Source organism: Mus musculus, chromosome 1 (genome assembly GCF_000001635.26).
Source record: "Mus musculus strain C57BL/6J chromosome 1, GRCm38.p6 C57BL/6J".
Lineage (NCBI taxonomy): Eukaryota > Metazoa > Chordata > Mammalia > Rodentia > Muridae > Mus > Mus musculus.
In genome coordinates, this window is record NC_000067.6 from 132,463,052 (window position 1) to 132,490,676 (window position 27,625).

Here is a 27,625-nt window from a genome sequence, read left to right on the forward strand (position 1 = left end):
GACTCACCAAGCCACTTGGCTTGAACTCTCTGAGAGCAGACAGCCTGGATACCACAGCAGGGCACCCTCATCTTCTGGCCACTCCACAGCATGGCCACATCAGACAGACCATCATATAATGCTGAAGGGACACTATAAACCAGACCTTTGCTAACTGGCAGCATTATACCAGTTTCCACCATTCCTGTTGCATTACAGCTGAGGTGTCTGCTGTGGAAACCCAAACCCTTTGCTCTCCCAGACTGGCTTCACTTCCTTGCTCTTTTCTCTAGGGACCCGTCCAGAGCGTCTTCCTGTGTTTGATGAGGAGTGCTGGCAGTTGATGGAGGCGTGTTGGGATGGTGACCCCTTGAAGAGGCCCCTCTTGGGCATCGTGCAGCCTATGCTCCGAAGCATTATGGACCGGCTCTGCAAGTGCAGCTCTGAACAACCAAACAGAGGACTAGACGATTCTACTTGAAGACAAAACCCTTTCTCTTCCACTCTGTTCCTTCCTTCCCTCTCACCTTTTGGCCATGGGGAGAATTTGTCATTTGTTCATTAAGGAGGCTCCCAAGGGAACTGGTGCTTGGTGGCAACTCGAAGCCTTCCTGGGTAGGGATGGCTCCTGGGCAGTGAAGAAGTCAGTGGCTGTTTAGTGTTCACACTACCTTACACTGCCTCTTTGGCAAAAGACTGTCTCAGATGTTTAAAAGCTGAAGAATGTGATGTTCTGGCCTCAGAACTGAAAAGGAGACAACTGTTACCACTGTCTGCTCGCTGTGTGTCACTAAAACAAGACAGGCTTGCAGTGCAGGGCATCAGTCCAGCGGTAGAGACCACTTAGAAACATGACCTTAGTTCCAGATTGTATGGTCATAAAGGCAAAAACCAAACCAACCTAGCCAGATAGACCTGAGGTTGTCTGGTTCTTGGTCTTTATAGCCAGGATCTCAGGTTGTTACAGTCAAAGACCCAGGAGGCAGTTAGACATGAAGCTGTCTGTCCTCACAACCCAGTGTGTTTACATTTCCAGGGCCAGGGAGCCCTGGTTTCTGTGGGGCAGAGCTAACCCAGAACAGAATCTGTTTGATTCTTGTGTCTTTCCCCACCCTCTACCCTTCTTTTTCCTCAAAAAAGAAAGGAGGGAATAAACCAGATAACATGGTACTTGGGCTTGAGCATCTAGTCAGAAATAGGCTATAATTTTGTTGTTTTTAATGGGATGTAGCCCAGGCTAGCCTTAAGTCATCCATATGCTACCATGCATAGCTTCTAACTATATAACTCGCTCCTTTCTTCTTCCGTGCTAGGGATCAATCCCACTGCTCAGATATTGCTGGTAAGCACTCTCCCATGGGCTATGCTCCAGCTCCATATAGCTTTCCAAGTTCACTTTGAACACTCTGCACCATGAACTCTGATAATTGTGCAGTTGAGCATGGTGGTCTACACACTCACAGCTCTTCAGAAACGCCAGGTAATGCTTTCTACATGCAAACTGGAATGGACAAGTGGCGGGCCATTGTCTTTGGGTTCCTTGGCTCTGGTTCATTTTGGCAGAATGCTTAGTCTAGCTTTTAGAATTTTAACACCTACTCAACTATACTTAGTTACTCTACTCTGAGGGTTAACATGTTGCTCTCTGGAGACAGTAGGACGTACAGGAAGCCAAGGAGTCAGGAGGGAAGAAATGAGTCGTCTCAGCTTGTTAGGTCTGTGGTGCGTGAAACCTGAGATCTTGTGTAGTTAGAAGACTGCTGACCCTGCTCTTGAGTCTAGCTGTAATAAAGAGGCGGTAGCTCCAGTATGGAACTATATTCCTAACATTCTTTGGACCACTTAGCCCACACTCAGACTCCTAAGTGGAGGTTAGAGTTTTGTTCCCTCATTCAGAGTCTCTTTTTCGTCTCCTGTCAGATTACAGGTTCCTTCTTTTAATTTTAAAAAGCCAGTTTTCATCATTTTCTGCTCAGTGGGAGGAGCAGAGAGATTAATGCCTTAGGGAAAGGAGGAGGAGTTGTATAGTTCATTCATTAGAGTAGCCGAGCAAGGCCCACGATAGTCCTGAGAGTATCCGGGCAAGCCAAAGGCCACATTGGGGGTATTTGGTGTTGGTATTTCAATGCTCAGCGGGCTGAGTATGTGAACACATATGTCTAATTTGTGTGTGTTGTACTTCATAACATTGTAAGCTATTTTTTGATTCTGTGGTTTTTGGCATCTACTATTATTTCAGCGATAAAATGCCACGAAATGTACTGTATTGTATATCACTTGGGAAGACACTAGGCGGTCAGAGAAGTGTGGTGGCACTTGGGTAGTACAGGGCTTGACAGGGCCAAAGTTTTGAAGATTTACCTCTGGGCTGAGTGAGGAAGAAGGGTGGCATGAAGAGTGCCATCCTTCAAAACAGTTGCCACAGCTCCAGCCCAGCACTGACACCCGGCTGCTTCTCGGGAGCTCAAAGTCTGGCCTCAGAATGGAGTGACAGGCCTTTCTGCAGAGCAATCAGAAAAAATGCCGGCAGAGTCTGAGCCCAAGAGCTGTATCTGAGGCCCAGATGACTGGCTTCTTGACTGAGCAATCTTTCAGTGTTCTCAGGAAGAGGACTATCCTAGTTGTTGCCAGACCAAAGAGAGTCACTTCTGACTCTGTCAAGTTTAAGGGACAGGGCTAGGCAGCCATGTTAACACTAATGCTCAAGAAAACCAAGGAAAGGCTGCAATGCTGTTACAGCCAGAGCAGGAGAATGGGAAACTGAACACCTGGCAGCTCCCAGGATGCTTTTCTGTATTTTTGCTTGAGCTGTCAAACAGGTTGGAGCACTCAGGGTAGAATGTGCTTAGCCTGCACATGGCCTTGGGTTCAGTGTCTAGAACCAAAAAAAAAAAAAAAAAAAGCCACAAAGGTCAAAGGGGTTGGAATGTTTTTCCTGACAGCAGTGGCCTGGGGTAGTAGGGCTGCACAGTGACAACTGCACTAAATGACACTTTATTATTGTCTTATTTAGCACTGAGAAGCCCGGGGGATAGGTGAGTACAGTCACTTAGTAAACTGAGGCACCCTTTGGTCTTGTCCTAGAGAGATGCCATCTTTGATCTAGCTTCCTGGGAGACCTGCCAAGCCCATGTTCTCCAGGATGGAGTAGCGGCCTTGGTAAAGTGTATCCCAAAGAGGGAGCTGCTTTAGGTGTTCAGAACTAGCATTTTGTATTGGGTCAAACAGTCCACATATTCCTTAAAAGAAAACGAGGACTTAGTTTTCTAAATGTTGGGGTGTGAGATGGAGCTGATATAATATTAGACTGTATCAGGAAGGGGTGGCCTTAAACAACACCTGTGCTGCAAACTCCCCTAGAAGTTTCAGGTAGTACTGTCCTTCTTAAGAGTTTTATTTTTAACTTCATGTGCTTTATTAGCATCTAGTGTGATTGTCATGGTGGTGAAGAATGTATATCTGACATCATCGGACAGACCAAGTAGCCTGGAGAGTTGACAAGAAGATTGTCTGGATGGCCTGCTGGGTTTTGCTTTTTGGGTTTTTGGGGGGTGGGGTGGGGAAGGAGTTGGCTTTTTTTTTTGTCTTTATGTAATGTTTTTGTTTTAAAGGACTAATGTTTATTACAGTGTTATATAAAAGTGTAACATATTAAGTGTATAGAATAAAGGGCAATAACAAAAATTTACTCGACACCAATTTTAGCCGCTATACCCTCCTTTCTTGTGCAGTGTGGTTCTTTCCATGGCATTGTTACAGTGGGACCATTTTATTTGTTTGTTTGTTGTTTGTTTTGTTTTTGAGAGTTGCAGCCCTTGCTTTTGTCTTAGTATAGCCTGAATGGCTGCACTAGGTTTGTGGAGTCTCCTGGAAGCTGTTAGGATATGGATACCAGGTGTGCTGCGTAATAAAAACCACGTTCATGTTCCAGCGTTGCCTGTTTGGCTTCCCCTTCTCCTCCCTCCCTTCACAAGCTCACAGGGTGCTCTCAAGCCCTGCTTCCCTCCAGGGCCTATTGTCAACATGGAAAATGTTGGGAGACTGCTGAAATACTCCAACTCCCTTCAGCCTCATCGACTGCAACATCCTTTTCTCTCTTGACCAGGTTCCATACCTGGTCTGCAGCTTTCCTAGGTAGATATCCCATGACCCTGGCATCTCCAGTATCCTGGGGTCTCCAACAATCCAGGTTTCACCTTCACAGCTTCACAAATGGTCTCTCTGGGCCTCCAGGCCTGGCTGCAGTGGCTTTCCTTAATTGTGGAGGGAGATTCCACAGCCCTCTCTCATGTCTTTGACTCTTGGAAGCTGCCAAGTTCTGCTGCTTGCTGGGGCTGGAACTTGGCCTCCTGTTGTCTGACATCAGGTTCAGCTTCTGCTGTTGGTGGTCTCCTTCACTGAGCTTTTCTTTCATTTCTTTTCACAGCTTGGGTACTTGGCTGGGTGGGGTCTTGCCCAGAGGTCACCATCCCTTTATTCCTTTTAGTCTCAGGCTTTTCTTTAACTTTTGTATCCCATGAGCACTGGACTTAGCTCTGATTACACTCCTAGTGTTCCTTTTCTCCGCAAACTGTACGTTTTCTATTTCTTTGTCCAGCTTGCACTTTCCATTATTGATCTGCATAAGAGTAAGTAATAACCACACTACACAGTCAGTACTAGGCTGTATTGAAATCACCTCTGCCAACATCATTAATCCAATGTTCTTCCATTTAGCCTCAGGACAGTTTTAGGACAAAGGCAAAAAGCAGTCACATTCTTTGCCAAAATATGACAAGAATATTCTCTAGGCTACTCAGTAATATTCTTTCCCTCAGAAACATCTTGAGCTGCCCTCCACAGTTCCCCCTCAGCACTGTCTTCCTGTTCCTACCAAGATGACTCATTAATCCCTGCTTAAAGCATCCAGCCTCTCTTCTAGTCCAGAGTCCCAAAGTCTTCCATATTCCTCCAACAAACAGCATAGTTGGGCCTGGCACAGAATGTCCCAGTCCCTGGTACCAACTTCTGTCTTAGTCACTGTTCTGTTACTGTAAAGAGACACCATAGCCAAGCAACTCTTAAAGAAACAGCAAAGTCACTATGGGTGGCCATGTACAGATATGAGTTTCTTAGGGTTTAGGGAATCCTATATCCTAAGATTATTTCTTAGTATATGCTGGAGGGGACATTTCAAATCAATGGGAAAAAGACGATTCAATAAAACTGGTTATTGGGGGCTGGGGAGATGGATCAGTGGTTAAGAGCACTGACTGCTCTTCCGGAGGTCCTGAGTTCAAATCCCAGCAACCACATGGTGGCTCACAACCATCTCTAATGAGATCTGATGCCTTCTTCTGATGTGTCTGAAGACAGCTACAGTGTACTTACATATAATAAAACTTTTTAAAAACCTGGTTATTGATCTGTTTCAATAATGAAAGCCATTGATAGAATGATTAATAAGTAGAATAAACTTGTTTCTCACAGTCTCAGAGGCAGGGTGGTTCTGCTTCATAGATGGAGCCTTGTTGCTGTATCCTATAGAGATTAATGCATTCTTCATAACGGAAGAGCAGAAGGACAAAAAGGGACAAGGTCAGCACCCTCACATGGTAGAAGAGATGGAACTGCAACAAGTGCCTAGTTTTAAAATGAAATGGCTCTAGAAGCTGTGTGATCTAGTGAAGAAGGATCAAGGAGGCCAGGTGATGGCGGTGGCAGTGCCACCGCACGTCCTTATTCCAGCACTTGAGAGGCAGAAGCTGGTGAATCTCTTGAGTTTGAGGCCAGTATGGTCAATAGAGAGTTCCAGGATAACCAGGGCTACACAGAGAAACCAGGTCTCAAAAAATATCAAAAAGGTTGTGGTAGGGGGAGAGGTGTCAATAAAACATTCAGAGAGAGGGGGTCAGGGGAGAGCAGCAGAAATTCCCAAAAAGAACACAGACCATGTTACACTCCCTGCCCTGGAGAAGCAGGGGAAACAGAAATCAAGAGAGTCCTTGATGAAAAATGGCTGGCAGCCAGCCATATCCACAGGACAAGCCCTGAATCCAGCTGCAGGGTTTGCTGAAGCAGTGGCCTCTCCAATGCCATGTGGCTCAGCAGTCAGAAGAGTTCCCCTGTTTAGGGGGCTGTGGCAGAGTGCATTCTTGAGATTGTTTAACCTAAGCTATCCTGCTGGCTATGGTCCCAGGGCAAGAGACAGCCCAGGGATCAGCTGTGGGATGCAGGAGGGCACTGGCCATCTGTAAAATCCTATTGGCATGGGACCCAAACAGTGGAGTGTACAAAGAAAGGTAGCCCTTGCCATTGGATATGTGGAGGAAGGCCCCACCCTCTCAGAATAACTGGAGGTTGAGAGTGTAAGCCTAGGGTCAGTGGATCATCCTTTGGCATTCTCTGTAGTTTGAGAACACTGAAACTCTTGCAGACCACTTGGTATCTACAGCTGCATCCCTTCAGCAGGGTGACTAATGTTTAAGGGCTCTAAAAAGTATGGAGGTATGTTCACCAGTACAGAACTCGGGGTTGTGGCTAATTCTGCTAATTTCAGAATAACGGGGAGACACTACCAGATAGCATACTAGTCACCTATGATCTGAAGAGTCTTGAGGGTGAGGAAAGCTGTTGCCCACAGACTACAAAGCTAAGTGTGACCCAGCAGGGGCCCCTAGCACACAAAGGGAGACCCCTGCAGACTGATGGTGGACATTGCACACTTATTCCATATAAACTCTGCACAAATACAGGGAAGATCTGAGTCCATGCACTTGTCCCTCCATACACAGATATCGGTGGACTTGCATTTTCAAGACCCAGCTAGAAAGAAGCCAATCGGGCTGGCGAGATGGCTCAGCAGGTAAGAGCACCGACTGCTCTTCCGAAGGTCCTGAGTCCAAATCCCAGCAACCACATGGTGGATCACAACCATCCGTAATGAGATCTGATGCCCTCTTCTGGTGTGTCTGAAGACAGCTACAGTGTACTTACATATAATAAATAAATCTTTTTTAAAAATGTAAAAAAGAAAGAAAGAAAGAAAGAAAGAAAGAAAGAAAGAAAGAAGCCAATCCAACACTCCATCATTTTAAATATTTTCTTTCCTTTCTTTTGAGTATGGGCTTTGTGATGGTTTGTATATTCTTGGGACCAGGGTGTGGCACCATTTGGAGGTGTGGCCTTGTTGGAATAGGTGTGACCTGGGTATCACTGTGGGTGTTAGCTTAAGATCTTCACCTTAGTTGCCTGGAAGTCAGTCTTCCACTAGCAACATTTAGATGAAGATGTAGAACTCTCAGCTCTGCCTGTGCCACACCTGCCTGGGTGCTGCCATGCTCCCACCTCGATGATAATGGACTGAACCTCTGAACCTGTAAGCCAGCCCCAATTAAATGCTGTTTTTTATAAGACTTACCTTGGTCATGGTGTCTGTTTACAGCACTAAAACCCTAACTAAGACAGGCTTTGTGTAACCCTTCTTTCTCTTATTGTATGTTAGTAGTATGTTTACTTATTAGTAAAATATGTTTTTTATTTCCTTTCATGAATTTCCCTATTTTTATTTACATGTTTTTTTATCCCTCTTGCCAATTTTCATCTTTTTCTTCCTGTCTACTTTTAGTAGTATTTTGACTATATTGTTTTCTAAAACCTTTATATTTTAAATTTTTATTCCAATTTATTTATCTAATTTTGGCTACAAATTTCTTCACTCTTGGGAAACCTTTTTGCCCTTTTTAAAGTTTCTTCCTCTTCTTTCTTCCCCTTCATAACATGCTTCCCTTTTCTTTTTCAAGTGATTTAAATTTCTTTCATCTTATTATGTGTATGGGTATTTTGACTGCATGTATGGTCTGTGCACCACCTACATGCAGTGCCCATGGAGGCCAGAAAAGGGTGTTGGGTTCCCTGAAAGTAGAGTTATGGATAATTGTGAGCTGACACCTGGGAATTGAACTGGGGTCCTCTGGGAGAGCATCCAGTGCTCTTAAGCACCGAGCCGACCTGTGGCTCGTACTTTTCCTTACAGTCTGAGCCAATCAGCAGCAGGACACACCCAGTCCATCTCTGGGTTGCTTTTTGACATGGAGGGCTATGGTGACCTTCACCAACTGAGCTTGCTTTTTAACATGATAATCTCAGAGATTCATCTTTGGGCAGATGAGAAAGAACAACCAGTTATGTAGAGAAAGCCGGTAATGGGCCATAGAGATGACAATACCAAATATCCTGCCAGCACTTGGCTCTGGCAGCACAGCAATTAACAACTGAAACCACAGCCATTTGATACATTGTGTGTTTTTCCGTCATCCAACCACATTCTCCTCTGGCCTCCAAGGTCAGGACATGGATACATTCCTACATACACACATTAAATAAATAAGCAAGCAAATAAAGAAATAAATACAAATGTTAAGCTACAAATGAGGCTAGAACACTGTGTCTAGCATGCACAAGGCTTTGGGGTTTGTTGCAGTGATAACAAATGTCAACGGTAAATGGAATGTTAAAGTAAAAAAGCTGAGACCGGGAACACTGAAGAAGGTAGAAAGTGTGTAAGTGTGTGTGTGTGTGTGTGTGTGTGAGAGAGAGAGAGAGAGAGAGAGAGAGATACAGCTGGGTATGAGTTAGCCAAGATGACCAGATTCGAGGAAGGACAGGGTCTCTGAGAGGAGCAAGGTCAAAGTCAGCAGGCTGGCTGGCTCCCACTGCCTCGGAGTCCTTTCCCCAACATATGCAAGCTACTGCTGTACTTCCATAGCTTCTTATCTCTGGGGCAGCTCATTCTAACAGACTAAACTAAGTAAGAATGGTGTCTAAAGCTGGGCAGTGGTGGCACACGCCATTAATCCCAGCAATTGGGAGGCAGAGGCAGGCAGATTTCTGAGTTCGAGGCCAGCCTGGTCTACAAAGTGAGTTTCAGGACAGCCAGGGCTACACAGAGAAACCCTGTCTCAAAAAAAACAAAAACAACAATGGCATCTAAAAACCGTCTACCTATTCCAGGAAGAAACCACACCAGAGCACCCTGGGACACTGAACTGGATGCGAGGTAACCAAGGATGACTGCAGGTCCATCTTGGTAGCTGTGGTGGGACTTGGTAGCTGTGGTGGGTGTGTTGGGTAGACTGTGGTAGTAGCTTCCCCACTATGGTAAAAAACAACACAATGTCATACAGAAGTATGAAAACAAAGAGCAGGCTAATATATGGCTCGCTGGCCCCACCCAGGTCTGAGACCCATAGCAAAGATGTGTTTCTTCCTGACAGTCAGGAGGGAGAGACCAGGATCACGACAGGAGAGCCTCATTCTGTAGGTCTGGGAAAAGGACCCCAGAAGACTCATGAAATTTTTCTGTAGTTGAAATTATAAGGGAAAGATATTCAAGAGAGAAAAACTGATCCAGTAATAGAGCTGAGGATAGACTTAATGCCAACTTCTTGCTACCTGGGATTCTCATTGTAATTGTCCAGCTGGTTCCCAGCAAGAAAGCAAAGCAGTTTGAATGGTTCAAAATGATGAAAGTTCCGAAGGGTTAGCAGGTGCTGGGATGGTTCTTTCTGGTTTGGTAGTGCTGAGGACTGAACCCAGGGTCTCACACATACTTGGTAGGCAAGGGTTCTATGGCTGAGATTCATTCCCATCCCCCCCCCGGGGGAGGGGGGGGACTCATATCGTAGCCCAGGCTAGCCTCAAATGCATAGGCTGGCTTTTAACCAGAAACCATCCTTCACTGGCGTCTAGCATGATGGGTTGAGGTGGGAATGGCTACCCCTAGTGGAAGGTTGTGTTTACAATGATTTTCTTTTCTTTTTTTTTTTTTTTTTTTTTTTTTGCTACTGCTTTTTCCCCCTCCTCCCTCTCCTCCTCCTCTCCTTTCTCCTCTTCCCCTTCTTCGTCTCCCTCTTCCCTTCTTCTTCTTTGTTTTTTGTTTGTTTGTTTGTTTGTTTGTTTGTTGTTTTTTTTCGAGACAGGGTTTCTATGTGTAGCCCTGGTTGACCTGGAACTCACTTTGTAGACCAGGCTGGCATTGAACTCAGAAATCCGCCTGAGTGCTGGGATTAAAGGTGTTCGACACCACTCCCGGCTTGCTACTGCTTTCAAATGGCAGATTTCTTTACCTTTTTTTTTTTTAACGTCATACTGGGAGAGATAAGGGTTTCTTACTACAGTTTATACATCTCTAAACTGTAGTATAGCATTACTTATTAGGAATCATGAAACATGTTTTCAACAATTAACTGGAGTTGCAAAGCATGGCTAGGACTGGAGACAGCAACGGTTGAGAGACGGTATTGTGCTCGGCTACTTCATGCATAACTGTGATCACAACAAACTCCTGGGGGGTTCTGACAAAGAAATTGGCTTTTATCTACAGATAAAATAAGACAGGACAGAGCAGGGTGGTGGTGGCGAATGCCTTTCATCCCAGCACTCAGGAGGCAGAGTCAGGCGAATCTCTGAGTTCAAGACCAGCCTGGTCTACAGAGTGAGTTCCAGGACATGCAAGATTATAGAGAGACACTGTCTTGAAACAAACAAATAACAAAAGTTAGAACAAATTATAGATTTCTAAGATTCTGCAGAATGATTAATAATGAAAAGGTCAGGCCGGACGGTGGTGGCGCAGGCCTTTAATCCCAGCACTCGCGAGGCAGAGGCAGGCAGATTTCTGAGTTCGAGACCAGCCTGGTCTACAGAGTGAGTTCTGGGACAGCCAGGGCTACACAGAGAAACCCGGTCTCGAAAAAAAAAAACAAAAAACAAAAAAACAAAAAAAAAAACAAGGAAAGAAAAGAAAAGGTCAAGCTCCCTGCTTTTCAAAACATTCAATTGTTTCAGTTATCTGGCAACTACAGAAAACACTTTGAGGAATAATCATGTATGTGTGTTTGTGTGTGTATTTTTGTACATGTGTGTGTATTTGTGTGTTTTTGTATATATGTTTATGTGTGTATATGTTTGTGTGTGTTTGTATGTGTATGTATGTGTGTATTTGTAAGTGTGTTTTTGTATGTATGTGTGTTTGTGTGTGTGTGTGTGTGTTTGTATGTGTGTGTCTGTGTATGTATGTATGTGTGTATGTTTGTATGTCTGTATTTGTGTATATGTTTGTGTATGTTTGCGTTTGTGTCTGTGTGTTTGTGTGTGTATGTATGTTTGTATGTGTTCGTGTATTTATGTATGTGTGTGTTTGTGCATGCATGTATGTATATGTGTGTATGTTTGTGTGTATGTATGTATGTGTGTGTATGTTTGTGTGTCTGTATGTATGTATGTGTGTTTGTATGTGTTCATGCATGCATGTATGTGTTTGTGTATGTATGTATGTATATATGTATGTATGTATATGTGTGTGAATGTTTGTATGTATATGTTTGTGTGTGTATGCTTCCATTGTTTTCCAGGGAATGGCATCCAGACCTACCTATGTGCTTTTCTTCCCTTCTCAATTTTCTTGTCTCCAGGGAATTCAGAGCTGTGTTGTAACTGTCCTTTTTTTCTCTCTTTAACTACATTAAATCTGTAATTCTGCTGACAATGAACACTGACTGCACTTGTCCCCTTTTTCCGGGAGAGGCTTTGATCCTTGTTTTGTATTTTTGATGCCACCCCCAGCTCTCTGCTGTGGTTGTCAACCTTGTCTCTATGCTGGAAGCACACAGCTTTCAAACACACTTATGTTCTCTATGCCAGCTGCCAGGAGCTCTTGGCTGAGTGTGAACAGAAGGGTTCCAGGTAGAGTGTTTCCACCCCATACCCCATGGTGCTTCAGGCTCAACCCCACAGCCTCACACAGGCTCTACCATACATTCCAGCCTAGAATGTATGATTTTTATCAGTAAGGGGGATAAATACTAGCTGGCCTCCTGCATGAAGGACAGAAAATATCTTACTGAGAGGGAAGTTCAGCCTGGCTAAAAACCAAGTTCTTTTTTCATGACTGACAGGTACAAATTGCTCCAGGCCAAGAAGAAAAAAATCATTTAAAATTTCTCCCCTTTAAACAAAGCTTCAGATACCCTGTTTGACAATTAGTAATATTAATAAACTCTAATTAGCCCTCACAAAGCAAAGCCCACCAATTATAGTTTTTAATCAAAGTAGAACACAACGAATTACAAGGAATACAATGTCTACCATACCAAAAAAAGAAAATAAAAAAGAAACCCAAAAATAAAAAAACAAACCAAACCAAATCAAACCAACAACAACAACAACAACAACAACAAGCCAACCCCTACGGCTCCATTCTGAGGGATAATCATGCATGTCGTGCTCTATCACTAATTTGGAGATTTTTTTTCAGAGATTTTTTTTATTTAGGTATTTTCTTCATTTACATTTCAAATGCTATCCCAAAAGTCTCCCAGACCCCCCCCCCAGAGATTTTTAAAGTGCAAAAATATGCATATATAAACTTGACAAAATACAGTACATCTTTAACCGGGACCTCTTTGAAGTCCACGTTTTATCATCTCTAGTCAACGTGTCTGGGCAGAACATCTACCTTATACAGGCTGTTTCCTTCTCTGTATCCTCTGCACCAGCAAATGGAGCCCCCAAAGCAGAAACATGTCACACACACACACACACACACACATCTTTTGCATTTATGCCGCTTCCAATTCTGTCTCCTAATCTCAAGCTCCTTGATTGTTTTTCTCTCCTGTAGATTGGATTCAGACCATCCTTCACGGCCAACAGTAAACTCCTGGAGAGTTTTTACCCCTCACCGGAACTCCTACTCAACAGTGTCTTTAAGAGGTTGATCTTTAGGGCTAGGCTTATAGGTAGGCTCTGTAGGTAAGGCTTAGGTTCAATCACCAGTACCAGAAGAGCTGAAAGCAAACAAACCAAACCCAAACCCAAACCCAAACCCAAACCCAAACCAAAGCAAACCAGCACAGCAGCAGCAGCTGCAACAACAAAAATCCCAACCCGTCTAATGTTATTTCCTTCTTCTCTCTCACTCCAGGACTCACTAGGGAGCCCAGGCTCCTTCCTGAGTGCTGAGATTACATATATGAGCTATAAGACTGGGTAGGAATTTTTATTTTTTAAACATTAACTTGATCATATTATTCCTTCCTTGAAAATTTTACAAAATGCATGTTCCATTAGAAAAAAACATGGCCAGGGACACCAACAGTCTGCCTACAGAAAATAAACCCATATACACGTGAAAAGTTCATCATTATTACTTCATAAGTGAAACAATGTATTTTTTTTTCTGTTTCACTAAGCCAGTGGGTACAGCCAAAGAGACCTGATAATAAATCACTGTGAGAAGTGCAGAAATATTTCTACAAATTATTTCTGGTTCTATAGTATTTGGATAGCATTTCGGAAATATTGGACACGAAAGGGAGTGAAAATTGTCCAATATCTCTGAGCCTCAATTACTGTTTTTGGGTTAAATGGCTACATGAAAGACATATTTAGGAGATAGTAACTGGTAAATAATGGCTTATACTTGCTGTCACCTGATTTTTTTATGCACTTTATATGCTTAACTCATTTAATCCTCGTAATTCTCTAAGTAGTATTATTATCACTGTCATTTTACGCACAAGGAAAGGGTTAAATACCCATAACGGTGAAGTCAGTTAGGAGGACCTCTAGATTACTGTCATTATAGCTACACAGGGGTGACTTGCCCACCACATTGGATAAACACTTCCCACCCCACGCCCATTATTTACCATTAGCTGGTCTTCTCTGATTGCTCTGTGTACATCAAGTCTGACAGAACTGTGGGACACTCAGTCCATCTCTCTTGACAATGTTCCTGTGCCCTAATCGATGTTGTGTACACAGTAATACCGCAGGAAAGGGCCTAACAAATACTATCGTGCCGTTTTATGTGATGCATAGCATAGTTTTAGAGACGTGAAATAATCTTCACGAAACTAAGTCAGACACATAGTAATTATAGTACTCATAGTAAGGTGAGCCAAGCCAGCACGCGCTCTGACCACGCCAAAGAGCTCCAACACTCTTGCACTAGGGGCCGACCTTTCCCGCTTTCCTGCGGTAGAAAGAATCGCCCGGAACCTTTCTTGCGGAGTCTCAGGCAGCCGCCGGGACAACCCAAGGAACACACGGCATTGTGAGTATTAGTGGGTTAGTGATATGCCTGAAATTTCTTGCTCACTTACGTGGTCCCGGAGAGAAAAGCTTTACATTCTTGTACTTTTTGGAGTTCCGACTGACTATGACATTTTTTTCTCCCTCGATAATATTATAGTTGTTTGATTACAAGAGCGTTTAATATTTTTTTTAATTAGGGAGAAATGTGGACAGCTACGTAAAACGAACAAGGAAGGCGGGGGAGGAAAGCGGAAGCCGCGGGGCCTTCTAAGTCCGAAAGTCTCCGGAGCTTGCGCCAGGCTCTTCGCGGCGCCCCCCACTTAGACGCGGGGCTTCTGAGCGGGTGGGGGAGAAGGAACTGTTGCCGGTGCGGAGACCAGGCGGCCAGCGTCTGCAGGGATGAACCTCGAGTTGCTGGGTGAGGAGGGCTTGCCTGCGACTTAGCAAACCCTTCGGTATTGGGAAGGAGGGAACCTGGGCGGGAGGGACCGCAGGCTGCAACCTTAGGGACACTCTTCGGAGATGGTTCATTGAGTGCTCGTGAGGTGGAGTTGCAGCAGCAGGAGTAAGACCAGCTTCTGTCCGAAGAGAATGCATTACTTTTCTGAAACCGCTTTCAGATCAGTTGTGGAGTCATTGAGGCACTTTTTGTCCGAGCTGTGATTTCGAAGATCGCAGGTGCTGAAGTAACAAATCAGACAGGACCAGAGTTTTGGAGATGCAGTCAGAGGAAGAGTGACCTAGGGTGGGTCAATTTTGAAGACCTGTCAGGGGATCCGGTGCCTAGATGGGATTACTCTTGCTGGAAAGGTGTTACTTAACCAGATTTTATTTTAAAAATAAAAAATAAAAAAAAGGTTAAGGGAATAGGTAAGGGTGTTGTAATTCGGCACTAAGTGGCGTAGTTGGCATTTGGAATCCAGTCATCTTGACTGCCCGTTTAAGGTCCTTAACCGTAGGGAGGTGTAGATCCCCGGAAATGTGAACTACACAAGCAGTTGTTTTATTCTCGAGACAGGGTTTCTCTGTATAGCCCTGGCTTCCCTGGAACTCATTTTGTAGACAAGGCTGGCCTCGAACTCAGAAATCCACCTGCCTCTGCCTCCCAAGTGCTGGGATTAAAGGCGTGCGCCACCACCGCCCAGCCAGTCAGTACTCTTAGCCGCTGAGCCATCTCTCCAGCCCACTTACAAAGATAATTTTTAAAGTGTTCTTTGTCTTTATAGCGGCTTTATTGGAGCATGGGTGCATGCTTGTGGATATAATACTGACGAAGTATGAAAGTATGTGAAAGGTGTATCTAAAATAAAAGACACCAATGAGAAAATTTTTAATTTGTTATTTTATGTGTGTGGGTGCTTTGTCTGTATGTATGACTGTGCACCAGTGATGTATGTGCCTGGTGCCCACAGGAGCCAGGAGAGTCAGATTCCCTGAAACTGGAGTTACAAATGGTTTTGAGCTACAATATGGGTGCTGGGAATCATACCTGGGACCTTTGGAAGAGCAGCCAGTGCTCTTAACCACTGAACCATCTCTGCTGCCCCTCAGTGAGATAATTTTTCTGCTATGCCAAAATGTGGATATTGTAATAAAGAGGATAACCAAGAGTTTAAGTTGATGATGTTTATTTTGTGGAGACTCATGGATGCCAGGTTGGACAGTTTACTTTTTAAGGAAGATAGGGCAGATACACCAACAGCTCAGATGGAGCACTGATTTATAAAGTTTTTCGGAGAGTTATAATGCATAGATGAATGTTGAGACAATATAAAACCAGTCTGGAAGGCCACAATGTATGAGTGATACACGGAATGTGTGAATTGGGACATAGAAAGAAAAAACATTGGGGAGGCAGTATTTGAGTGTAGTGGTGATAAGAAAATGAACTACAAAATAATGGTGCTTGACTAATAAGATGCAAGGAATTGTGAAAGGTAGCTTGGATCTGTTGGATGTAGACTGAGAGCTTGGGAGACAAGTCTTGACTTATGATCACCATTTGTTTCTGCTTATTGAAACCCTGGGACTGGGTGTGAATAGGTGGAAGGGAAAAGATGAAAGGGGCCAAATATTGTCAGGGACAAGATCTTTAGTTATTTACCTGGAGGGAAAAGGATGATCAAGTAATTATAAGTTAACTAATATATGCAGTGCTTCTATGAGCTAGTCACATTTTCAGGTACCTTCCATATATTTCCCTAAGTATAGCAGCTAGGGGAGGATACAGGTTAGCAGTTCCTTCCATAGACACCAGTTGAGTGTCAAGACAGCACTTGAGTCTGAAAACTGAGAAAAGCCTGCTCCCTTTAATTTCTGGGCAGTTTGCACTCCTTAGCGGCCTAAGGTGAAGGTGATTTTAGGAGGGTGTAGGAGAAGTAGAGACCAAGAGAGATGTTCCATGTTTATAAGAGGAAAAGAGGAAAGCTGTTATAATAGTCCTTTGAAAGAGTTAACAGTGTGTGTCACAAGGAAAGTTCTTTTGAATGATTCAGAAAGGTCATAGGGGAAACAGGAATTTTTAGTATTGGCTGATTCAGCAATTAAAAAGAGGTCTGAGGCTCCAAAGAGAAATCTCTTATAGAAATGACTGAGTATTATGTGAGAAAGTTAGTGATTGTAACTAACTTTATAATAATACAAGCAGGAAAAAGGAACAGAGGTGATATGGTGGGAATAGTTAAACAGTGAAGGACAGCTGGCCAGATAAAGGAAACAAAAGGCTAGGCTAGGCTGTGGGATGTGCTACTCAGGTGGCCTCATCAGGATACTAATTTTACTTCTGTGACCATCTGACCACTTTTTGAGATGTTGCTGGGTACCAGGTGGATGCACTGGAGATAAAATTACGAAGACAGTGCCTCTTGCATCCCTGGTCCTGTGCACTTAGTCAAATGCTGCATCACCAGCCCGGGATAGTTTTCAAACTTGTCTTTCCCTATAACTCATAGTAAAAACAATTTTTTATTTTTAAAATTTAAATGATCACTTACTTAGTGTGTATGGATTTGTGTGTGGGGGTATATGTATATGCTCACGTGCAGGTCAGAGGACAACTTTGGGCAGTCACTTCTCTCTCACTATGTGGGTTCTGGAGCTCTAACTCATGTTCTTAGACTTGGCAGCAAGCATCCTTAGCCACTGAGCTATCTCACTGGCCCAAGAAATAAACTATCATAATCCCTATGTATGTACACGTGTAGTTAGACTATTTCTGGCATGGGTGTGTCTGTGATGTATACCTATGTTAGTGTGCATGTGTGTGGGTGTTTGTGCACTCAAGAGGCCAGAGAAGGGAGTGGTGGATTGTCAGTCTTTGCTCTTTTCCTTTGAGGCAGAGTCTTTTCTATCACCCTGGAGCTCATATTTTTCAGTTGGATTGATAGCCAGCAAACCCCTTTCTATCTCTGCCCCCTTTAGTGCTGGGATTACTGCCTGTGCAGGGTGGTGCTGGGCTTCTGTGCATGCCGGAATCTGAACTCCAGGTCCATGCTTAGCAGCAAGTGCTTTTAACCACTGAGCCATTTCTCCAGTCCTAGAAGTTTTTGAAATGATGTTTAATCCTTTTGTTTACTATCTTCTGATGTTTTCTGCTCTAATATATTTTCTTTTTAAATCTTGTTTTTCATGGACTATGATGATTTATTCATTTTTCAGTAGATTGAATTGTAACATCTGAAAAGTATAAGATACTGCTTTTTGTCCTGGATAAAAAACACAAACAGGAAAAGAGAAACAAATAATTATGTATAATACAGAGTTACAATATCTCACTAGAGTATAGGGGAGCCATATGAAAGCAGCTAGTGCTGCTCTGTTGACGGGATTGATGTAAAATTTGGGGAAATTTTACGGAGCTACTGAGATGGAAGTGCCTAGCCACCAACCAACAAAAGGAGTAGGAGCTTTCTGTGAAGCAAACATCCCTAGGCATGAATGAGTGTATGGCTGAGTACATACATGAATAAATGAGTACAGGAGATTGTGTATTCTACAGCTGGTACTCAGGGCCCGATTAATTTACGTTCTGGCACAGGTGCTGATAGTACAAAGACAAAATCCAAAATGAAAAGTACTGGCCAGGGCCAGGCTGACCTTGCTTTTCGAAGTTATGCTTAAAGAGTTTTGTTCATTTTGTTCAGCAGAGGGTTTTGAGTGAGTGCTGTGGTACAGTTGTGGGTGGAGTCAGACCTGAAATCGTTTGAAAGATTGATCTAGGGAGACAAGACTAAGCCCAAGGCAATGTAACAGGTGTGGTCATGTGAGACTGTGGAATGGCCTATGGTATCTAGACTTACAAATTGAATTTCTCTGAAAGAAATACTGACAGAGCCATCACCTGTTAAAGGCAGCAGAAGGTCTAGATAAACCAGCTACTATGGTTCCAAGCTGGTATGAAAGGGAGGAATTTGTTGGCAATTAGGAAACAAATAGGACTATTGAGAGAAGCTCCTGACAGCCTAATCTTGAAGGAGATGAAGACTTTACCCCATATGATGGGAGACACCTGGACTGCTTGCTCCAAGGCCATTTGAAGCAAGGATCCCACAGGGGACCTGAGGAGGTTTTTGAAGAAGCAGATGAAATTTCACTAAAAGTTAACTGAACTCAGATTCCAAAAAAGCAGGTACAGAGAAGGTCTATAGTGGAACATGGAGATATGAAGGTCGCACATGGTTTTAAGGACAGAGGGAGGAAAGCTGATGCAATTGAAGGCAATATTGAAAGAGTAAGGGGGCAAGGAAAGGTGTCAGTGTTTTATGAAACATGGAGAACAAAGAAGTCTTGAGGGCCGGAAGAAACAACAGTTATTCATTCAGTACTCATAAATAACTTGTGTGTGCCCACTGAGAATTTTATAGGAAAGGCTAACTAGATGGTGAAATTCTTTCTTTTTCTTTGGTTCTATGGCAAATAGCAGAATAAAATGAATAGTGGTCGTTGCCAGAAAAGTTCTCATTAGATAAAGAATCTAGGTAGGTTTCTTAGCTCACATTGCTAATTGTTGTTCAATGCCTTGGCCCCCAAAGAGCTTGAGAATGACATCACTGTTGATGGTCCTTGAGGATTTGAGGAGAGTGAACCATTATTAGCTGGTTTGTAAATCAGAGTAGTTAGTGATCTCCTGGGCAAATCCAGGCAAGTTTCTAGGAGTTACATTTTAGGCACAGGCATTGTTTCTGGGTCAGGTCAGAGTCTTTCCTTTTTTTTTTTTTTTTTTTTTTTAACTGTAGGACTTACCCTTCCTGCCTAGCTTTCATCTATAAAAATGAAGTGTGGTAATGCCTCTTTAGTGGTGAGTTGAGAGGATTGACTAAGGTGAAATGTAGAATTTGTAGTAGCCCACTCTGGCATGAACCCTACATACAGCTTAGGCCACCCTCACACTCAGTACTGTCTGTCTCCCAAGTGCAGGGATCATGTAAAGATGTTCATAACAATGCCTTTCTTAATGATTTTAAAATTTTTGTTTTGTGATTAAACATTTTATGTGTAAATAGTGCGTGTTCCTGTTTGTGTGTATACAGGTACATGTTTGCTGTGTATGTAGAGGCCAGAGGTTGATGTTGGGTATCTTCCTCTTCCTTTTTTGACATGGGGTCTGCCCAGAACCTGGAGGTCTCTGATTGGCTAGAGTGTCTGGCCGGCATCTGCCACTCCTGTTCCCCTGTAAACACACCAGGCCTTTTACCCTTTACATGGATTTTGATGCTCTGAACTACAATCTCTAGCCAAATGGTTTTAAAAACTTGCATTAAAATTAGGTGGGGGTGGGGGTGGGAGGGTTGGAGAGATGGCTCAGTGGTTAAGAGTGCTGGCTGCTTATTCAGAGGTCCTGAGTTCAATTCCCATCAACCACATGGTGGCTCACAGCTATCTGTAATGGGATCCGATGCCCTCTTCTGGTGTGTCTGAAGACAGCTACAGTGTACTCACATACATTAAACAAACAAACAAACAAACAAATAACTCTTTTAAAGAATACATGTCTGTGTATATGTGTGGGTACGTGTGGAGGTCAAAGAACAACTTGTGGGAGCTGGGTTTCTCCTACTTTATGGGTCCTGGGGCATCAAACTCAGCGCTGCAGGCTTGACTCTCACCCCTTTCCCTGCTGAGCCAGCTTACTGGCCCTCCCCGATTTTTGGTTTTTATGTTTGAATGAGTACACATTTTTGTTTGCTTCTCAACCATGTGAATGTAGTCTATTGATTGGGAAAGAAACACCAGCTATATAGCAAATGAAAGAAATGAGTCACTTTGCAAGGTCTGTAGTGTTTTCCTCCAGGTGGTGCTCAGTGCCCTGCAGTCCCTTTAGCCACCGAGGCACTCTCCAGCCCCAGCTATGCATGTCTATGTGACACATGTTCTACTTTAGTCACTTTAAAAACACTATTCAAGAACACTTTGTTGATACAGTTCAGCATTTGCGTCCATTCCCTTCTTTCATAATTGTGTGTGTTAGAAGGGACTGGCTGGGGTTGTTGGTCAAGTAGGAATATGACAAGAATAGGATAGACTTTGAGGACAGTTGGTGACTCTGCATGCTCGTGGCTGAGTGTTCTGGACTCACTCCCAGCTTTATAGTTCTAATGCTTGAGATCCAGAGGCTTATGGCTGCAGCGTTCAGGGCCAGAGGCTTGCTGTCCAGGTCCATAAGCAGATGCTTACAGGAGGCTCACCTGTGAGGCTCACACCAGCTCCTGTGGTTATTATATTACGGCCTCAGAAACACTTCCCTGTATGTTTATGAAATGACAGAAGTGAAAAGGCAAATGCCGTTGCCTGTGGGGAGGAGTAGGGCGAGCCCATGGAGGCCCTAAGCACGTGTCAAACCCCCCCCCCCAACCTGGCCAGTGCTACTGTGTGCTGTTGGCGGGCTGTGTGGGCCCTTGTATGTGACTTATGTTTCATCTCCTTTCTTTCTTTGCCTTGTTGCAGAGTCCTTTGGACAGAACTACCCAGAGGTGAGTTTAGTTTTGTTGTACTATGCGGGAAATAGTGACTGCCTTTTATTTGTTTGGTGGCAAATTATTAAATCTCTCACACACACACATACTGCTGGTAAAAATGGAGTGTTTAACTTTGAGGTAATGTACAAGTTTGACTGGAAATCTCCCAGTAATTTTTTAAAAATCTTAAGGTTCACTTTTCTTTAAATAAAAGGAAAAAAATATTCACAACTTAAACTGAAGGACTCTTTAAACGAACAGTACCATTATTATGTACAGGAACTTTTGTGAGTTGAGTGCTTTACAAGTTTCGTTAAGTATATTTACTTAGTAATAATGATCACTGTGTAATTAACATTTCCTGTGCTTCATTGTGGTCATTGTGGTTATTTTTTAAGGTTTGACACTGATGTAAAATAATGTAATTTTCTTAATGTCAGACACACAGGCTATTTCATAGCTTTTACAATTTCCTGTAATCATAGAAATCTTCTAGTAACTTCTATAACATTCTGCCCATAGGCTCCAAAGTACAGAGATCCATTATACCCATTTGAGTAAGAGATTGATCATTTGTCTCACTTTTATAATTACTTGTTCGTTTTAGCCAATTTAGAAGGTGCATGAACACTTTTGCCCTTTGTGACTGAGAGCCCTTGTGTCTATCTCTTTGTTTCTCTTAGGAAGCTGATGGGACTCTGGACTGCATCAGCATGGCCCTGACCTGCACCTTTAACAGGTGGGGCACACTGCTTGCTGTTGGCTGTAACGATGGCCGGATTGTTATTTGGGATTTCTTGACCAGAGGCATTGCTAAAATAATTAGTGCACACATCCATCCAGTCTGTTCTTTGTGGTAAGGAATTTTGATTTGATTTGATTTACTTTTTATTTATTTATTTTTATGGTATTGGAGATTGAGCCCAGGATCATATACATTCTGGGCAAACATTTTACTAATGAGTAACATAAAGGCCTTCAGCCCCATGCTTCTTTTCCTTTTTTCTTTTTTATGTGCATATGTATAGTATGTTGGCGTGTGTGTGTGTGTGTGTGTGTGTGTGTATGCATGCCTATGTGCCTGGGGCCCAGTATTAATTGCAGGTGTTCTAGGTAGAACTGGTGAGAAAGGTACTCCAGTTTTTCTGTGTATAGACTTGAACTTAGACCCTCATAGTTAAAACCTTAGGTTATTTCTACCATCTTTTGTCCCCAGAGTCTAGAATCTAGGATTAAATGTCTCATCTCTGATACAAGTGATTATCATCAGTATTTCTGAACCCTCCTTTTATGCCAGGCATTGGCTTAAGAACTTTATATATATTAAGTCTAATTCTCTCAGTAGTCCTCTAAAGTAAAGAAAGACCTTATCCTTCCTGTCATAGATGAGGAATTGAAGCCCAGAATAAGCCACATACTTCCCTCAGATCCCGCAGCTAGAAGGCAGTAATGTCTATGCTTGAGCAGAAGTCTGATTTGCGAGCTTTGTTCTTCTTGCATTGCCTGCTGAGTTCTTCAATACCAAGTATTTTGCATTCCACAGTTTGGGCTAATATTCCTTTGGGTTTCCTTTATGTTTCTTCTATATTTTCTTTCTCTGATTCCTGCTTTTCTATGGGGTACTTGAACAAATTTAGGGTTTTGTATTGATTGACTTAAAGTGTTTCTTTGTATACCTTCTAGTGGTTACTAGATACAATGTTACATACCTGATTACCAAAATACCCCAGGGTTGACTTTGCATAGTTCAGATGAAGTGCAGTGCTCTTACCTTCTTTCCTTCTGTTGCCTCCCTTGTCTAAAATGTAATTAGTTCACACATTTCCTCTGCATATACTGTAATTGGCACAAGACAAACCAAACATATAGTGATGTTTTTATCTTTTTCTTTCTGTTTAGAGACCATAGTTTAGCCTCTTTGTTGTTTTTTTGCGACAGTCTCTCTACATGGCCCTGCCTGTTCTGGAACTCACTATGTAGACTGGTTTTTAATTCATAGAGATCCTCCTGTCACTCTGCCTCAGGAGTCCTGGGATTAAAGGCGTGTGCCACAATGCCTGACTCTTGATCCCTAGTTTTTTTATGAGAAATTGTCTTTGTGTCATGATTTTATCTATAGATGGGATGTCATTTTCCTATTACCACTTCTTTTTTTTTTTATTCTGTTTTTTGTTTTTACAGACAGGTTTCTCTGTAGTCCTGGCTGTCTTGAAACTCAACTCTGTAGACCAGGCTGCCCTCACACTCAGAGATCTGCCTGCCTTTGCCTCCTGAGTGCTGGGATTAAAGGTGTCTGCTACCACTACCCAGCCTCAGTGCCACTTTTAAGATTTAAGATTGAGAACGTTTCTGCATTCAACATAGTGTTTTGGAATTTTTAATTTTTATTTTATTAATTTTTTGATGTTAAAGTTATATCATTTATCCCTTCTCATCCTTCCTTCCAAGCCCTTCCATGTATCCCTCTTCCTTGCTCTCTTTAAAATTTATAGCCTCTTTTTAAAAATATTTGTACATGTGTGCATGTATATGTGTAGATAAACATGTATATGTATATATTCCTAAATATGTAAGTACAACCTGCTCAATCCATGTAATGTTACTTGAATGTATATATTTTTGGTGCTGACCACTTGGTATGTGATAACCATTTGTTGTGCTCTTTCCTAAGGAAGATTTTCATTGCCTGTAGTTCCTTGTCTGTAGTTGAGGTCTTGTGCACTTTTCCCCATCCACATTAGCATGCCTATTGTCTTATTCAGCCCATGCTAGGCAGTTATGTAGCTTCTGACATTCCTAGGAGATGCAGTCTCACTGCAAACTCCCTGTTCCTTTGGTTCTTAAAATGTTTCTACCCCATTTTCCACAATGTATCCAAAGCCTTGGGTGCAGGAGTTATATTGTAGATGGGTCAGTTAGGCCTAGGCACTACAACTCTGCATTTTGATTGGTTTCAGTGTTCTGTAATAGTCTCCATGTGTTGAAAGAGAAGTTTCCTTGATTACAGTTGAGTACTACACTTATCTGTGGGTATAAAGATAAATCTTAGTAGAATGTAGGTGGGGTTATGTTGGTTTAGTAAAGAGGCAATTGTATGTTCTCATCCAAGATCTGCGACGTCTCTATTTCTGGGTAGTTGGCTGGGTTTCCAGAACCAGGCATGATTTCCTTCTTGTTGAGCAAGCTATAGTCCAATTAGAGCTGTTGGTTACTGCCAAGGTGTGCATGCCACTACTATGTCTTGGGGTTATCAGCCATGCTGGTTGTTATTGTGGTTCACACTCCTTTGGAAGCTTGTGTGGTGCTTTCTGGTATTTGAAAGCCAATCCTAAGTGAGGACGTTTTCAAATCAGTTCTAACTATGTATGGGCAGACCTGTGCCTCATGTCTGAAGTCCTTTCCACTAGTAAGGACTTCCTTTCATCTCTGGGAGTAAGAGGTGGGCGGTAACCAAGGGTAATAGCAATGGCCTATAATGTTTTGGGAGTCTTTTGGGCAGCAAACTCAAAAGAGGGTTTCTCATGACTGCTGTTGATGTGTGCTCACTAGCCTTAAACTTGTTATGTATGACCTTGAACTTCTCATCTAATTCCCTATCTCCGGGGTGCTGAGATTACAAGTGTGTGTCTCTGTTCCTGGTTTTATACAATACTAGGAATGGAGCCTAGGGCCTCTTGCATGCTAAGCAACAGCTCTACCAACTAAGCTATGTCCTCCGCTCCTGGAATGGTTTCCTTGGCTTGTATTGTTTGATTTCAGTCACCTGTTTTTGTAGGTAGATTTTATATGCTTTGCTATATTTGGAGAAATTTAGCTGTTATTTCTTCAAATACTTTAAAGGTACAATCTATTCTTTGTAGGACTTGGACACAGATATCAGATTATTTCTTGTCTCTCGGATCCCTGAGAGAGACTGTGTCCCTCCCACTCAAATGTTTTTAGTCTCTTATCCACATTGAATAATTTTTATTCTTTCCATTTACTGTTTCTTTCTTATCTTTCTCTAGCTCCATTGACTGCTGGGTTCCTTTATTAAACTTTTACTCTGAGTTACTATATTTTCAGTTCCAGGGTTCCCTTAAGTGTTTTCTGTACACCTTTGCAGAAGATGCTGGTAGGGTTGGAAGTGGAGACTCTTCGTGGGTCCTGCTGAAATCCTAATTGAGAAGGACAAGAAGGCCCTGATCCTTCCTTTCGTTTGGCCTCCACAGGCACTGTGGTAGTGAGCGCTCAATAAGGAAGCCATTCCACTCAGTTGTCTGTGGCATCACCTATGATGAGGCATGGGAGCCTCATTAGAGCGAGGTCAGGTAGAAGTGTAGCTGTCTGTTGGTGCTGGTAAGGACAGAGTGGATGCAGGGTTTTCTGTGGGGTTTGACTGGAGCGGAGGATTATTTTTTTAATCATTCACATACCTTCTCCCCTTGACTGTCCTTTCCTGATCCCCCACCTTGGGAGAGCAAGGTCTTCTTGGGTGAGGGAAAGAGGAGGATTGTGTGTAACCATTGCCATTATCCAGGTGTTAGCTTCTTCACCCAGTCCAGGATGTGTGAGGCCAGCAGAAACTTCAGGAGCTTACGTCTACCTTCTCTCCCCACCCCTTTTTTAAAAAATTTATTTATTTACATCCAAAAGGCTGTCCCCTCTCCAGTACCCCCTCACAGAGTACCTCCCTCCACCCCCTTCCCCTTCTCTGAGAGGGTGCACCCCACCCCCCTTCACAGTATCCCCCAACCCTGGCACATCAAGTCTCTGCAGGATTAGGCTCATCCTCTCCCACTGAGGCCAGACAAGGCCGCCCTGTTGGAGAACAGGATACCAAAGTTAGGCTCCAGCTTTAAGGAGAGCCTCTGCTCTAGTTGAGGCCGCATGGAGAGTCAGTCCACCTTTAACAGGATGTCTAGTGTGCTTTGCCACATTTAAGAAGTGATTATTTGTGTCTTAATTTCTATTGTTTTTGCCTTTAAGATAGTCTCACTCTGTAGCCCAGGCTGTCCTGGGACTCTGGCTCCTCCTTCCCTGCCTCCTGAGTACTGGGATTGTAGGGTAGAAGTCTAGCTGTCCAGACCTTGCTGACAACGATAGTATAGTTTTCTTTTTTGTGTGTTTCATGGTCTTAAAAGTCAACTGATTTGGGGACTTTACCAAGATGTTCATATGTTATTTCATGGTGCTAACTATAGTGTTACTTTGAAGTAGTAACATTACTGTTTGTAAAGATAGTACAAGAGCCAGGCATCATGGCACATACCTGTAATCCCAGCACTTGGGAAATAAAGGCAGGAGACTCATGAGTTCAAGGTCAGTCTGGGCATGCGCTGAGAGACATGAGGAAAGGGACAAAAATAAAAAAGAAAGTCGTGGAAATATTTATTGATTAGTTGAGAAAGTTTGTTATAGATTTGCTTCTATTTTTAAAAATGTTGACCTGTGCAATTAGGTCAACATTTTATCCATAGTAATGTAATGGTATAAATACTTTCCCTTACACCGTGTGCTAAATCCACTTCTGTTTTTTCCCCTAGTTGGAGCCGAGATGGTCATAAGCTTGTGAGTGCTTCTACAGATAACATAGTGTCACAGTGGGATGTTCTTTCAGGAGATTGCGACCAGAGGTTTCGATTCCCTTCACCCATCTTAAAAGTCCAATATCATCCTCGAGATCAGTATGTTTAAGATATTCCTTTCCTAGGGCGGGGTCTCTTTTCTGAGTGATTAGCCTAGGCTATGATATCTTCAGATTAAGGTTTTAAGAGGCAAATACAGCCCCTTTTCAAGCCTGTATAAAACCATCTTCTGTCTAGGTTGGTTCTACTGAATGTTTTGTAAGGAGATTGTAACTGATCATTAGTAAGACTTTGGTAATGACCAAAGGTGGGAATAATGTGATATGGGGCCCATTCTTTAAACTCCTTTAGAATATAGAAACAGTTTCCTATTAAGACTACATTTAAGGAAAGTTGTCCAGTATTCCATTATGCATACACAGCTTTCATTTCTTGGGGCTGTCCCATAATCTACTCCATGCGTATGATGTTCATCATATGTGCCTCAGGCCTGGCTTGATACATATACACATACACCTGCTAACAGAGTTAAAATCAGTATTTTGTCTTCACTTTATTAAGTATCTTACTGGTTTGCCAAATGTTTTTAATGACCAACCTTCATTTGTCAAGATAGGCTCTCATACTTTGAGTCTGTTATTAGATGTGTGGGTTGTATTTGTTTTTACCATTTCACATTTGTTGGAGCTGGGAGAGCCAGTGAGGAAAGTAGTCAGGGATTAGGGAGGAAGGACAGGGACTCAATCTGCTGATACCATAGCAACAGCCAATATGTGTTCATATTTTTAAACAGGAACAAGGTTCTCGTGTGTCCCATGAAATCTGCTCCTGTCATGTTGACCCTTTCAGATTCCAAACATGTTGTTCTGCCGGTAGACGATGACTCGGATTTGAACGTGGTGGCATCTTTTGATAGGCGAGGGGAATATATTTATACAGGAAATGCAAAAGGCAAGGTAAGCTATGAAGTTGGTGGAAAGGCTGGGTGTCTGCCTTGGCTCTTGTTTACTCTTTCTGCTTTAAGTTTCTGTTATCCCTGGAACGGTC

General features: G+C 42.9%; 2 protein-coding genes and 1 long non-coding RNA gene across 9 annotated transcripts in view; 2 read left to right on the top strand and 1 right to left on the bottom strand.

Moving 5' to 3' along the window:
• Positions 1-3,908, top strand: part of Dstyk (dual serine/threonine and tyrosine protein kinase) — a 49,571-nt gene extending 45,663 nt beyond the window's left edge. Inside the window, exon 13 of one of the 2 annotated variants that reach the window (NM_172516.4) lies at positions 273-3,908. In NM_172516.4, coding sequence (NP_766104.2) covers positions 273-460 — 188 coding nt within the window. In that variant the 3' untranslated portion in view covers positions 461-3,908. The remainder of the gene's footprint in view (positions 1-272) is intronic. The other variant, XM_006529356.4, reaches the window with a different exon arrangement.
• Positions 3,577-14,013, bottom strand: 6030442K20Rik (RIKEN cDNA 6030442K20 gene). Its single transcript, NR_165177.1, has 2 exons — positions 13,671-14,013; positions 3,577-4,597 (listed from the first exon to the last, which is right to left on the bottom strand). It is a non-coding gene; the product is annotated as an RIKEN cDNA 6030442K20 gene (long non-coding RNA).
• Positions 14,014-14,296: 283 nt separating this feature from the next.
• Rbbp5 (retinoblastoma binding protein 5, histone lysine methyltransferase complex subunit) overlaps positions 14,297-27,625 on the top strand; it is a 28,318-nt gene continuing 14,989 nt past the window's right edge. For 2 of the 6 annotated variants that reach the window (NM_172517.2, NM_001357486.1), the window contains exons 1-5: positions 14,316-14,476; positions 21,001-21,026; positions 21,695-21,867; positions 26,537-26,677; positions 27,372-27,534. In NM_172517.2, the coding sequence (NP_766105.2) occupies positions 14,458-14,476; positions 21,001-21,026; positions 21,695-21,867; positions 26,537-26,677; positions 27,372-27,534 (522 nt within the window). In that variant the 5' untranslated portion in view covers positions 14,316-14,457. Of the gene's footprint in view, positions 14,477-21,000; positions 21,027-21,694; positions 21,868-22,396; positions 22,455-26,536; positions 26,678-27,371; positions 27,535-27,625 lie in introns of all 6 variants that reach the window. The other 4 variants (NM_001357487.1, XM_006529358.3, XR_003954377.1 and 1 more) reach the window with 4 other exon arrangements.